The sequence below is a fragment of the Seriola lalandi genome, unplaced genomic scaffold, assembly GCF_002814215.2.
Source record: "Seriola lalandi dorsalis isolate HSWRI2012SDOR001 ecotype SW California unplaced genomic scaffold, Sedor1 jcf7180002054825, whole genome shotgun sequence".
In the NCBI taxonomy this organism is placed as follows: Eukaryota; Metazoa; Chordata; class Actinopteri; order Carangiformes; family Carangidae; genus Seriola; species Seriola lalandi.
The window spans coordinates 803,788-818,304 of record NW_019525378.1 but is presented as its reverse complement, the minus strand read 5'-3'; the positions used below and the strand labels follow the sequence as shown (position 1 = coordinate 818,304).

The 14,517-nt window shown below is 37.6% G+C and overlaps 2 protein-coding genes across 3 annotated transcripts in view; one reads left to right on the top strand and one right to left on the bottom strand.

Annotated features, from left to right (window-relative positions):
- The window catches only part of tnfrsf1a (tumor necrosis factor receptor superfamily, member 1a), a 6,684-nt gene extending 2,554 nt beyond the window's left edge, over positions 1-4,130 (bottom strand). Inside the window, exons 1-7 of one of the 2 annotated variants that reach the window (XM_023426416.2) lie at positions 3,956-4,130; positions 2,175-2,279; positions 1,961-2,063; positions 1,702-1,827; positions 1,453-1,605; positions 1,232-1,310; positions 370-416 (exon numbers count right to left, since the gene is read on the bottom strand). In XM_023426416.2, coding sequence (XP_023282184.1) covers positions 370-416; positions 1,232-1,310; positions 1,453-1,605; positions 1,702-1,827; positions 1,961-2,063; positions 2,175-2,249 — 583 coding nt within the window. In that variant the 5' untranslated portion in view covers positions 2,250-2,279; positions 3,956-4,130. The remainder of the gene's footprint in view (positions 1-369; positions 417-1,231; positions 1,311-1,452; positions 1,606-1,701; positions 1,828-1,960; positions 2,064-2,174; positions 2,280-3,955) is intronic. The other variant, XM_023426417.2, reaches the window with a different exon arrangement.
- A 3,885-nt stretch (positions 4,131-8,015) lies between these two features.
- LOC111669923 (uncharacterized) lies at positions 8,016-14,492 on the top strand. The gene is made up of 8 exons (XM_023426431.2): positions 8,016-8,280; positions 8,689-8,830; positions 8,915-9,040; positions 11,365-11,511; positions 11,962-12,006; positions 13,924-13,974; positions 14,077-14,178; positions 14,360-14,492. The coding sequence occupies exons 2-8, from the start codon at positions 8,689-8,691 to the stop codon at positions 14,467-14,469; spliced, it is 723 nt and encodes a 240-aa protein (XP_023282199.1). The 5' UTR covers positions 8,016-8,280; the 3' UTR covers positions 14,470-14,492.
- Positions 14,493-14,517: the final 25 nt, after the last annotated feature.

The following is a 14,517-nucleotide window of genomic DNA, read 5'->3' as shown; positions in this document are numbered from 1 at the left end:
TTTACCAGAGGTGGCCAGCATCATGAGGGGGTGATTTAGGCAAAAAAAACATTTTTGTCAAAACATGACTTAGGCCATTATTTTAGGAAGGTGACGATATAGAATGCAAATTTGGACAAGTGGCAGAAAATGGATGGATGAGTTAACCAGTTTAAAATGACTACAGTGCAGCTGGAGTTGATTACACCTTGTTGATATTATGTTTCAGTGTTTCTGCAAACAAGAAGAGCAGAATGTATGGCTACGCAGGCTACAGGTTTTCACCAATATTTATTATAAGGCAACTCTATTCTTATAGCAATCCTATTGTTATTGACTCTTTCATATGAAAGCTGGCCTGATAATCATACATCTGATACGAGTGCTCACCTTTTGTATGCAGGTTTTGACAGAGATGTGAACACTCATTGGTACAACTGTGGAGAACAGAACATTTCACAACATTGTAGAGGAAGTATTACATCTCAAGAGGAAGTGATTAACACGAAGGTCAAGACATTTTTATAACAACAGTAAACTGTTTGTTAACCACTACACAGGAACCTGGTAAATTTTGAAAGAGAGATAACACTTTATCCGTCACAATCACTATCAATGGTTACACTCGGGTGTTTGTGTGACAGGAGTGTAGCTAAGGATTGTGGGATCTATGGGCAGTTAAGTTCCTCTGGGCTCCCCTCCTTTTTCCTCTTTTATCTATAACAAATATCTTTGTGTCTGTCCACCTACACAATCCTCACTGAAGCTGGGAGTTTTAGGCATTACCCTGATATAGACCACTGGCTGCTGTAATTACCTTTTCACTAATAATGCCCATTTTCAAAATATTTTTTAAATAAGCAATTTTGTTTTGTCTAACCAGGAAAAACTTTTACCAAATTTTACTTTCTATCCTCGTATTAAGCAAGCTATGCAAACAAATGTTTTTTGTAATTTTGTATATTTCAATCATACCCTGTCTCAAATCTCCCTCAGTGAACCAACCAGGTGCCCATGAGTCAGTATACTTAACAAATGAGCACTCATTTAGTAAATGTCATAGTAACCCAGTTTTTAGAGCTTAACTTCTCCCTTCTGTTGCCGACAAATGGAAAGACTGAACAAAGTCGGAAGTGTACTGCAAGTTTCAATTCAACAAACCAACTTCCCCATCAGTGACTTGAAAAAAATAAAAAGCATCCCAGACAGCAGAATGGGAACAGTGTTCACAAACAACAAACAGTGTACTCACTTCTCGCAGGGTTCACACTTGCCCTTGACTTTGTAGTATTTCTCCTTACATTCACAGACAGTGTTTTCCTCCAGTGTGCCTGTGCACAACAAGAATAATAATATTAACACAACTCAGAGGAAATACTTGATGGGCCAAATAATTAATAAAGAGAAAGCTTTTACACTGACAAAGCTGAGCCGTAGTGTAAATAATAAGCATTGTCTCATCTTAACACTTACATTTCTGTTTTTCCTTTTCATGAGGACCACATTGTTTGCATTTGCGACACTCGGATGTGTCTCCATCAATGTCATATTTGTAATAACCACTGATACACCGACAAATAGTGTTTTCATATTTTTTACATGGCGAGAACTGAAATTCATTTCGTTCTGTGGAGAGAAAAAAAGTGAACAAAGCAAATCATTAACTGGTGCAACACTGATAAATCCAATGGGTTAAAGTCAGTAAAAGGGAATGTTACTTACTTGTACAACTTCTGCAACTTTTGCAGTTGGTGGCAGAGTTCATATTGTCCATGTATTGGTTATCAGGACAGGGCGTGCAGTTACTTCTCTGACCCGGAGCATGACATTCTTCTATAAGCTTAGAACCTGAAAAACATTAATGTCACATGTAAATGTAGTTAAGACTTTGTATATTGATCTAATAGGAGAAGAAGACATTCACTTGTGTGATATTTCCAATAATGAGCATGCTATTGGGTGTTTATGTGTGTTTCTGTACCTCGATGGCATTTGTTGCAACAAATTCCATTTTCACTTTCATATTCCCCGGTCTCACACTTCTTCTTCTCTGAAGGCTCTAAACTTGCCAAAGTTAACGTGCACTGCAACATAGAATATACAATGAAATGAAAACATTTATTGTTTAGGATCATTTATAAGGCAGGTTTTCCAGTTTATTGAGTATTTAGTGAAGCACTTCAGGTTTTTCTCACCATGAGAAGGAGTGTTGTGCCATAATGGGCCTTTTTAATCCATCTTCCTCTGTGCCCAGCCCCCTCCATTGTCATACAGCTTTAACTCAATCCATCTGAGGTCACCTGCAAGGTAAACGGTAAAATACCTTTAAATCCAAAGAAATACTGCACAGTAGCCATATAACACTTTTGCTGAATGATAGACTGTACGCTCCAGGCACACATAGCTACAACTACAACAAAAGTCATTATTCCATACCTAAGGTAAAATGTTTATAATGCTACACTACTAGACTGTTTGTTTTGTTATACAGGATACATTCATAATTAGAGCATTGCTGGCCGTGTTATGTACTCAAATATTTACTGTAATTATTATTTATTATTATTATATACTTTATCAATATGAAACATGAACCTTAATACACCCATGGCCTCTCTCTGCTTGTAAGCCCCATTCAGAAAATTAAGCAAGACCCGCCTTAGGTCTCTTATCATGTCAGTTTATGTTGTGCTTGTGATGCTTATTCCCAACAAATATACATATACAATACATATACATATATATTTATAACCAGCAAAGGGTTTTCTCTCTATTTTTAATCCATCCAAAATGTTGGTTTTTACAGCCTCACAGAACTGCTTGAGTGGCTCTGAGATGTTGTACAAAGAGATGTAGTGTGTGGGAAGTCCACGGCCCTGTTTTAAATCCCTTTTCTGTGTAATTTACATGGAAATAAATATCAATTTTATCCAAACTACATTAAATGACCCCTGACTTGATTACGTGAAAGGTTCAACTCACCCAAATTACAAAAAAAACATGTTCTCACAGTAGAAATAGTATCTAACCCCCGCAGTAAGACATACATCTTTAAAGGTTCCGCTGCCAACCAAATACAATAAAGGTCAAGGGAATTTAATTTGTGAAAAATGACAACCATCTGCAAGTTATTAATCAGGATAATCAGGATAATCCATAGGCCTACACTTTGCTAGGGATTTTTTTTTTTTTTATTGGATCTACTTTCTAACAAAGAAATACATACAGTACAATTGAAATTAGATGACAGGTCTGCAGGTTAACTTCACTAACCATTAGATTGGGGAGGGGGCTTAAGTGTCATAGGAGGTTTTGTCAACACCTAAACAGCGAAAATGAAACTAGCTGCAAAGTCGACTGTGATAAACAAGTGACTACGCTTATTATTTGTTATGAAACTAAAACTGTAAAAGTCACTGAATTATTCTTATTTATTTTTGCCTGTTTTAAGTTCTTGGCTGATTTTTTTTTTTTCATTATAACTGAATGTAAGCAGGGTCATTTAAGGTGGTCTCAATAAAACAATGCATTCACCACTTTCATTAATTTGCTTTTTAAGTAATTTTAAGTGATTTAACAAACAAAAAGGAAACAAATGTGAGGCTATGTTATGGGGTAAATGGTTTGTAGAAATAAAAAACACACAGTTGCTTTATTGTCAGTTAAAAAAAAGAGACTTGTTTGCCAGCTTCACCCTCACTTCCCTGTTTTGTGAAAGGCTGAGAGTTGACGAACTTTGACAACGAAGTCACTGTAAAACCTTCAAAGGTGAACCTGACGACTAATGCAGTTACAGATAAGATTGACATATATAAGAACTAAATCCACACAAGAATTTACAGTTATTTTTTTTTTTTTGTATCATGAGTTTCGATTTAGCTAGTACACACCGCATAACGCCCACTACAGCCAGAAGCCTGATACTAATCTCTCCTTCCCTCAGATTCACATGCATAGGTATTTTACCGCGACTTACCTGGACAACAGCTGCTAGGCCGACAGATATCTCTTTACATCAGGTCCATAAGTCGACATGAATGTATATTCAATGTAGTTTGTTTTGTTTTTTTATCCAAAGCACAGCGACAGTCTGGCTGCCCTCTCGTCTGAAGACGAACGGGGGAGGACTCAAACGGGAAATAGCTGCGTCACGAGCACATTTCAAGGAATTGCGAAGCGGAGTTTGGCAAGAAGGCACCTGTGGGTGACAAAAACAAACACACTCTGAAAATCTGTCTGAAGAGAAATAAAAAATAGGACGGCGCCTTTAAGTCTGCAGGTGACCAAGAAGTGCATAGTGCTCCTTATCCCAACACTACTAACACTACCCTAGATTTACATTCATTTATCATTACTTAATGACAAACAGGCATAAACTGAGTAGGAGAAAACATTACATTTATATAATTAGAATTAAGATTCAATTCAATGTTATTTGACATTACAACATTATAGAGAACCCCAACAATTCACACCATGAGTTCTTGGCGCCAGTAGAGAGGAGGGACTCTCTTGTAAGGGTTGAGAGGAGAGAATTAAGGAAGTGGGAGGAAAGGGGGGGAGTGGGGGTAAAAGATGAGGAACAGCTGGAGGCTACATACCGCTGTATTCAAACACTAGCGAACTGGTTGTTATAATGGTAATAATAGAGATTATTATGTGTGTACTACTACTACTACTACTACTTCTAACAATAATAATAATAATAATAATAGTATGATTAAGAATGATGATGGTGAGTGTTGAGTAGTAGTAGCAGATCTGGAGAGAAGACATAGTTACAAACTTACAGTAGTGGTATAGTGTGATATAAGTGCATGGGGCATGGGGAGGTATCATATCTATTGTATCTTTAAAATACAGAGGAGCTTGGTCACAAAGGGCTTTGCATGTACGGAGAAGGATTTGGGATTTTACACGGGGAGAAATATAAAGTTTTTCCTTGCCATTGTCGCCTAGTGCTTGCTCTCGGTGGGAATTGTTGGGTCTCTGTAAATAATATTATAAAGAGAAGGTCTAGACCTGCTCTATTTGGAAAGTGCCTTGAGATAACTTATGTTGTGAATTGGCGCTATACTAATAAAAATTGACTTGACTTGACTTGAAGGGGGAAGAAGGATATTGATTTATGTGAGCGGGTCAATAATGATTCGAAGATTCCTCACAGTAACTTTATGATGAAGACTAACTTTTGTGTACATGGAAGAGTCATTAACATGAACAAACTGGAATCCATTGAGAAAAACCAGCCTAGTGTAGCTCTTTTAACCCCAATGACATGTTCCAGTCTCTGCAATAAAATCTTGTGATTGATGTTGTCGAATACAGCAGTAAGATCTAGCATGACAAGTATACAGATGAATCCATTGTCTGAGGCCATGAGCAGATCGTTGGTAACTTTCACCAGTGCTGTTTCCGTTCTTTGGAGTTCTCTAAATCATGATTGAAAATCTTCAAACATACTGTTTCTATGCAAATAATTACATAATTATTTTTGCCATAGCCTTTTCAAGGATTTTAGAAATGGGGTATAAAGTAAATTAAAAAAGGAAATATAATAAAGGGTTGGATATGGTAGTTGGCTAAAATATCTGGATCAATTAAGGCTGTTGAATTAGAGATTTAATTGCTGCAACCTTAAAAGCCTGCTAATGATGACCATAAATAACCTTTTAAGGAAGGAGAAGGAATTTTCCATTAATTAAACTTAATTTCAAATCTTAAACTTAAAATCATTTATTTCTCCATTTAAGGGCATTTCACAATCTAGGTCACAAGATGAGGTCATAATGAGAGCCAGACTGACAAATCCAGATGTATCTGCTGATATTGGCCGACTACAGATATCTCAACATCCATGTATATATTGGCGGATAAAATTAAATTGCAGTACAGAAATGCCAAACTTGGTTTGAGGTCTAATGTAGAAACAGGGTCACCATTATTATAATTATTATTATTATAATTAGATGTCAAATTGAGGATGACCTGATGTAATCAGTCATAGATTAGGGATAAAGCACTGAATAGAAATAATAGTTCTGTATGCATTAATTTTCCACTGAACAATCTGTTTTATTCACAAAATTTCATAATAAATGAAATTAATGAATCAACTCCTGAGTAAACCCCTTAATTAGAAAATTAATTAATTAGACAGAATAAAGTGTTTTGGGTTCATAGTGAAAATTGCCCATATCTTTCAGGTTTGTAGCACAGAGTGAGCACAGGCAATGAAGTAAGTAGTAATTACTGACATCATAATAAAAATAGATAATAAATAAAATACATTTTAAAAAGAGGTTGGAGTGAGACTTTATTCAACAATCCAGCAGAGTAGGGGCGTCGAGTAGTTCAGTTGGTTGCGCATCCGCCCCATGTGTAGAGGCTACAGTCCTCACTGCAGATGGCCCCGGTTCGAGTCCCGCATCGGACAAGCCCTTAGCTGCATGTCATTCCCCCTCTCTCGCCTCCCCATTTCCCGTCTCTCTCCACTGCACTATCAATAAAGGCACAAAAAGCCAGAAAAAATTTATTTGTACTGCTACAGTACATGAAAGAGCTCAGTCAGCAGAGCTCGACAAGTACTTCCTCAGAAAAACCACATCCTTCCTTTTCAATGAGCAAACAAAAAAAACGTGCCTCTGTCTCTACTCCTCCTCACTCTCTCTCTGTGTCAAATCCCTACATTGGCACATTTTGTATACAGACACTTAAAGTAGGTCTTCTCATATGTGCACGTGCAAACACTCATTTCACACCGAGTTTCACACAGTATTTGAGGCCAGCAGTGAGGACTGGAAGGCCCAGCTCTAAGTCGGTGGATACATTTAGTGTTTCTAGCCACATGAAAATAGCTTTGTTTAATTACCTGTTTACTTCATCACAACACCACCAACAGGTTCCTGGCAAAGAACCTCTTGAACTTCTAATCAAACGTACTAATCCTTACGGTCAAGCAACATTCATAGTGAAACCTCATGATAAGCATGACCAGGTTTGCTCTAAGTCAGTTAAGAGTGATTTTGTTGCTCAGTCATCTTTCGTCCAGTCATCACTGTACTCCGTTTGAGTGTTGCTGCTTGCGAAGAGCAAACATGGGGCCTCTGAGGCAGCCCCTTTAAGTCGCTACTTCTTCAGTCTTAGTCCCCGCTTCACGGTTGACAGGAGGTCACGTGTTGTGGTCTGGTTTCTGTGAAAACTGAGCTCAAGCAGAAACTAACAGGGTGGCACTTCAGCCTCTCAGTCCTCTTAATATAAGATGGGAATGTTGCACAAACAAAAAAACTAAATTAAACAAAAAAAAAATGATAAAGACACTGGCAAGTCAACTTAAAAAAGTATCCACAAGATCTAGTGTGTTTGTGTTTGGGAAAGACCTGCACACAAATGCAAATTAGTTATTGCTACTCAAGTCAAAAAGTTGTCACTCCTACAAAGTTTGCACTGGAATTTCTCAGAAACTCACTTATTGCTTCTCTTGACAATAGTTTGGTGTAATTCAAATTCAAATTATACGACTTAACCATCAGAGGAGGTGTAACTGTGCGTTATATGTCAGATAATAAAAGCATTAATTTTACCTCTCCTCTTTCTCACCACATCTCAGAGCAGAAATATCAGATTGTTCACGTTACATTTGATATTTTCACAGTCATGATGACTAATATCACTTTTTAATAAGGAATTTTGATCTTATCTGTGTATTTGGTATTGTTAAAAGCAATACTCCTGTGTGTCATAGAGTTGTTTCTTGGAATAATGTTTATCTTCACGACAGCTCTCTGTAACAGCAACAGAATGTTTTGGAGTTAAATGAGTGGCATATGATATTTTACTAAAATGACCTCGTCATCCAACTCTGAGAAAGTGAGGAGAGAAAGAGAGAGAGAGAGAGAGAAAAGGAGAGAGAGAGAGACAGAGAGAGAGAGAGAGAGAGAGAGAGAGAGAGAGAGAGAGAGAGAGAGAGAGAGAGAGTATATTAGAAGGTTTGGAGACAAAAGATTGATTTTGGATGAAACGAGAGCGAGAGCGATGGTGCCTGTGGAAAAAAGTGGAGGCTGGAGGAGGGCATGTTTTTGTGCACCGAGCCAAGGGGGGTCGCGGCACACAGGATGAGACAGACAGGATGAGAAAGCGGGACAGAGAGTATTCAAAGACACCACCATCTAAGTGTTTCTTTCATAATGAGTCATCACTCACCATTTTATGAATAATCCCCTGACACACTTCTGGTCCACCGTTCAGTCTTGTACTCAGAGGGTCCCAGGTCACATCTCGTCTCACTGATACTCGTCTGCTGTAAGTACTGTAACTAGACAATTTCAGCTATAGCTGTTGGTCAGACCTTCAGTGTCCTATAATGATGAATGTCAGTAGATTCATATAGTAATGTTCCTGTAATCTCACTTGCAGTTGGCTATAAAGTCTGTAGAGTGTTTGGTTTACTATAAGGTAAAATTTCTGGATCTACTATAAATATGTTACATATTTTTCAAATCTGAAATGTGTTTATCTAATTATGAATTAAGTGTCTATCATACTGTAAAGCACTACTGATGTCAACTTTTTCACCCAGTCTCTGTTGGTGTTATATGTGACTGTATCTGCCTAAATAATTGTTTTCCTCCTCCTCCTCCTCTTCCTCCTCCTCTTCTTTCTGCTCATCCTCCTCCCTCTCTTTTTTCTTCCTCGTTTCCTTTTTCCTAGATGCAGCCACTTTGTTATATTGCCTTTACTGCCCTGTGCAGTCTGTTTTTCCTCTCCTCTGTGCTTTCCATACACTGCAACACGACACAATATCCCTGGCCAATGAAAGAAGCCAAGTTTTGCTGTAAAAAGTGCCCGCCAGGTACGGTGATTTCCTTTCATCTCGTTACATTTGATAGTTTTAATGCAGACAGGTTATAACTGTGATCTTCTGTGTGTATTCTAGGTCAACGAATGGTTCGGCGTTCAGAAAACTCTTGTGACATTAAGTGTACCCTGTGCCAAGGGGACCGATATATTGACTCTGACAATGTGGATCCGAGTTGCAGTATTTGCACAACCTGCCTAAAATGTGAGTAATTTTAGAGCTTTTGTCTTGGAGTGGGGAGGGGGTACATGTGAGACCTGAGCTGTGTGATAGTTGCATTTAAATTGAGGTCTGTAACAGGGACTGTCTTGGTAACAGCAATGATATTAATACAGTTTATATGATATTGTATTGTACAGCCACTGGTCACAGAGATCCAGGAATGCTTTAAAGATATACAGATATACAGGCAGAAGAGTAGTTCTGGAAATATTAAGAAATAGAGCTGAATCACAGGCGGATGGCATGTGGACTGGTTGTGATATGACTTAAATATCTTTGACACACAATACTATAAAAAACATGTATGTCTGTCTTTTGAGGATCATATTTGAGTGATTCATCGCTTCTCAACTCTATCTGTACATCATTATTTCAGAGAAGTTTGCCCATAGAAACCTCATATGCAAGGGGGATTTCCCTTTCTGTGTATCATGGTGGGATATAGTCAGAAAGAGATGAAAGAGAGGAGGGGAGGGTCTGAGAAACCCTCGGTGAACCAGCTCAGGGGGGTTTAGAAGGGTTGGCTTCTGAAGCAAACGTTCATGTTGACATGATAGCATCAGCAGCACAGCCCACCAACAGTGGTAAGAACAGGAGGAGGCTGAAAAAATAGACCATCATCAAGCTGGTGGAAAAAAAAGAAAAACACAGAAAAGTGGTAAACATCGGAAAGAGCAGCAGACACAAAAGACATGTGTTATTACTCAGGTCTCTGCCCTGCTACAGGTGAGCAAACAGGCGGTTATGCTTATTTCTAAATGTCACTGTGGAAAACATAGATGAGAGAACACACAGAAGTGAGAGAAAGTCTGAATTATGGGTATATTTTAGCATTTACTTTGACTTTTACTTATTGTAACCAAAGGGCGAGCATTTTTCAATCCAGTGCTAACGGTGCAGCTGTAAGCAGACCTTTAAAATCTGTCAATACATGCAGAAACCTTTGTTAGATACCTTTGAACCCCCCAGATTTAGAATCTGGGGGGATGAGGGTGGGTGTTCAAAATGTCAAAAGCACATGCAGAGGCTTCGAGCTGATTAAAGGATATGGAAATTAATTCAGGTGGAAGTGATTCAACCCACACAAAAATCTCACACATGTATGCAATACAAGAATTTTTGTTTTTTCCAGTTGTCCTTTGGTCTTTGTCTGGGAGTTATCATTTTCAAGGATTTGGATGTGCAAACGGAGTTTCACATGCCAAATATTTTAAATTTTATTACTAACATTTTCCCATACAATATCATTTTCAGTCCTCAAATCCTTTCAAATGACATCAGTTTCCTCCTCGGTTATATCTATTGATCTGAATCAGCCATCAGCCATAAACTTTATGCTTGTTTCTATCATTTGCTTGCGTAGCCAGTGATAACACAATGTAGGAATCTTAGAATAATGGCAGGTTGAAGACTTGTATTATAATGGATTACCATGGGACAGCAGAGTGAAGTAGTGAGTGGAGTAACAACCTGCTCAAACCCACCAACTCAACCCTGCTGAGGAGCAACAGAGTAAGAATCCCTGCCAGCTCCAGATTCCCCAGACTGACTGCTCTGGGGTGAACTGTGACCTCTGGCCTCCCAGTGAGGACAACAAGCTAAAAGAATATCAGTATACATTGGCAAATTCTCTTCACCTGCAGCTTTTTTTTGCTAATCTGTTGGCGTTGCTTGTGAAGACATTTGGTTTCCAGCATTGGGAAACAGTCTAGCAAAGGCCAGAAGTCTGTGTTTGAGATTATGATTGATTTTGTACCAGTTCTTTTAGTGACAGTATATACACTGTACATTCTTCAGTTAATGTAAAAAAAATCAAACTACTAAGATATGAAGTCTCTCTGAACTATGACCCGAAATGATGTAAAATTATAATTATGATTTTGATTGTTTTAGTTTTAACATTTTCAAACATTTGTTTTATGAAAATAAATGTGAAGTGATGACTATAAAAGATTCAATGAAACTCATAAGTAGTTTTCTGTTAGCTAATTTGTTGATCACATTGAACTATGCTCGTTAAAGCATCCTGTTAGGAAGAAACTGTTTAATCAAAATGAAATACTGCTTTCACTGAGACAACAGTTGTGTCTGTCTCTAAAGTGATAATATAACCGTCTTATGACTAAAACTAGAAACCTTACCTGCCATGCCCAGTTTGTGAGTCATTTCACATTTTCTGATTTATGTCATGTTTGAAAGACAACTTTGTCTCTGTGTTTGTGTCACACTCATAAGCATACTCAGAGTTATGATTATACTTCTTATAACGACAGCTGTTTTTTTTAAATTTTGTTTTGTTTTTACAGCAAACATGGAGTACAAGTCACGCTGTAATGCCACTCATAACGCTGTGTGCAGATGTAAAGATGGCTACAGATGCGAAGACCAATCCTGCACCCAGTGTGTGCCAATGCCTGAAACCACCACACCCACACTCCCTCCATCCACAACAAGTAAGATATGCCCTCATTTCATGTAGACCTGTTGAAATACTGAAAAATTGTGTTAAAAATTGGTTTTAACACTTTGTGCATTAAAGACCCAGTTTTCCACAAGTTAAATTGCATTACATTTGGAAGCTACCATTTGATTAACATTTGATTAACTCTGCATAAAACATACCATTTCTATCAATCTGGACATTAAAATCCACTTTTGCGGACGTTTGTAAATACAAACTCTAAATGGGTGGAAAACACTGGGAAATTAACACCAGGATTTAAGGCTATCATAGAATTAACCATATTACCATGAACTGTAACCTTTACTGTCATGTTTGAAAGACAACCTTTGTGTATGCGTGTGTTCATCATTAACACAAACATAAACAAAGGTTATGATTATACTTCTCATAATGACAACTGTTTTTGTTTTGTTTTTTTAATTTTGTTTTGTTTTTATAGCAAACATGAAGTACAAGTCAACTACACTCCCTCTATCCACTACAAGTAAGACACCATTTCTGTCAATCTGCACATTCAAATCAGTTTTCATACACATGTTTGAAAAAGACAAACTCTTAATATAAAAACGTGAAAAATAACATTTTGGATTAGATGCTCAGATAAATTCTATATATAGTACGGGAAAGTCTAGGAAATGAAGTTTACGACAGCATGAAAGGTTACCATAGAAGTAACAACGTGACAATAAATAGTTTCATTAAACCCTCTGGTTCAGCATTTGTTGCACCACAACCACTCACTCCGGGGTGTGGTCAGAAGTGTGGTCTCTTGCATTCATAACTTCATCTCACTCCGATGTGATTGTGCAGGTGGAACCGGTAACCAAAGAAGGGCAGCAAAACCACAATTGTCAGCTAGTGTTGAATTGTGCACGTTTGAAAGGCTTTGGTTTAAATGAGATAAACAGACAGAAATAGATCTCTAGATTTTATCGTGATGTGACAAGATTATCCTGCTTATCACAGCTTCTATTGCTTGAGAGATGATAATGACTGTAGACCTAATGTAACTACATCAATTATTTTTGGTTATTTCATTCAAAAACGTGGCGACTCAGATGTTCAAAAGACTATTTTCTGAAAACAAGATGATGAGTGCATATAGTGGAAACAAGACATATTGTCAGAATGAGATTCATATATGATGCAAACAAGATCTATATCACAAACTTATTTCATTGGATGTCTATCAGCCAGTGTTTCATATCACCCAAAATGGACTGCAGTAGAGTCACACCCCCTTCCTCAGCATGCGTGGCCAACTGTGAGGCAAGGAGTTAGCAGAAGGAACATTTTAATCACATAAATTGTGTTTAAACTGTGTTTAAAGTAAGCATGAGTTGTTATATTACTTTTACATCAAAATGGCATAGGAAATATTCATATAGCTGAATAGGGAAATACTGCTTCTATTTGATTTAGTAATGATACAATCAGCATCCAATTGATTATGTACACAGAATATTCAACTCAGGAGGCTCTGAACATACTGCTTTTTGGAGATACTTGAGAAATGTTTTATTTAATTTTTAATAAATAATTTTGTTAAAATAATACAGAATATATATGCAATGTGTTTTAAAGCATTACTGTTGAAAAATGCTCTCAAGACTATTAAAAAATATCACATTATAAAGCATTTTAATAATTTCTATTATTGCTGATGATTTGAGATATAAGTTATTCTTTTGTGTTTGGAATATAATTAGGTTCTGAACAGGTTAAAGGACAGTGGAGTCAGCTGTCAGAGTTACCATGCAGATTTACACAGTGTAATAGATGATAATAGAGGATGACTTTTGCACACATAATATTTTGCTCCATCTGTTCTATCATTTGGCACTACAGTGGCTCCATAAAAAGGGGTCATGGTTCTGTAAGGGTCCCAGAATTCCTAGTTATGCCCCTGTTCATCACACTGCTTGACCACAGCTATTAATTGTGTCATAGAAGAAAAAAAAACTTCACTAGAACTGTCTGCAAGCTTGGCAATATATTGAAGTACTACACAGAATAATGCAACCATAGCAATAAGTTGTAGCACTTCAGACTCTAATGTAACTATAGCAACACACTACAGCATTCCAGAATGTCTGTTCAGCTGAAACAGTTACATGCTGACATAGCTACTAAAAATAATACAAACAGTCATGCTGATAAACTCCTCACATGCTGTGCCCTCAGTTAGTGACTGTTTGTTTACACTGTAGTATCCATGGAGAACGGTTGTGCCCACAAGCTGACACAAGTTAATTATAAATCATGCTGTGCGATTGTAAATCCTGATCAGTGATAAAAAAAAAAAAGAGACCTTATCTCACTGACTAATCTGAACCATGAACAGATGAACTATTGATGTCCACACTGAGCTCATAATCTATTTTTAATCATTTCCTTTCAGCCTCCACACCCGAAGCCATCACATCATTGGCACCACATACGCCACTCAGAGGTAAAGTCAGCTAATGATTCTGTGCCGATGAAAGGATTGAACTCTCCCACCTGTGGGTGTTTATACATTTTCCAAAAATGTCTCTCTCACACATTCTTACAGATACGGTGTGGTTCCTGGTGATAATTGCCCTCCTGTGTATAGGTATTGCACTTGCTCTTGCAACAAAAATCAAGCCCTTCCTGCACTGGCTCACCAAGCATGGTAACTATAATATTGTTAGAAAACTGATAACCCTGCAGCAATATACCAATACGGGAAGTATGTAGAGCATAGCACTTTTATCATTTTATAATGTGCATGAATGTATGTTTTTAATATCTAAAGTGAGTACTACCTCATATTTCAATCTCATTTCTTCAAAAATCTCTCTATTGTTGTACAGGCTACTTTTTGTCTGAGAAACAACCACTGTCACAATGCTCTGTGGACGAGGACGTATCCAAGCCTGTTCAGGAAGTGTGCGGGAAATGTGACCAACCTATTGATGTGTGAGCCAACGACCAGCCGGGTGCGTAGCCCGAACTTGGATGAGCAAGAATT

Excerpts from the sequence above, each read along its gene's own strand:
- LOC111669923 (XM_023426431.2), top strand. The coding sequence starts at position 8,689 with ATGCAGCCACTTTGTTATATTGCCTTTACTGCCCTGTGCAGTCTGTTT. Across the intron at positions 12,007-13,923 it reads ACTCCCTCTATCCACTACAA|CCTCCACACCCGAAGCCATC; the intron begins GTAAGACACCAT and ends ATTTCCTTTCAG. Across the intron at positions 13,975-14,076 it reads ACCACATACGCCACTCAGAG|ATACGGTGTGGTTCCTGGTG; the intron begins GTAAAGTCAGCT and ends ACATTCTTACAG.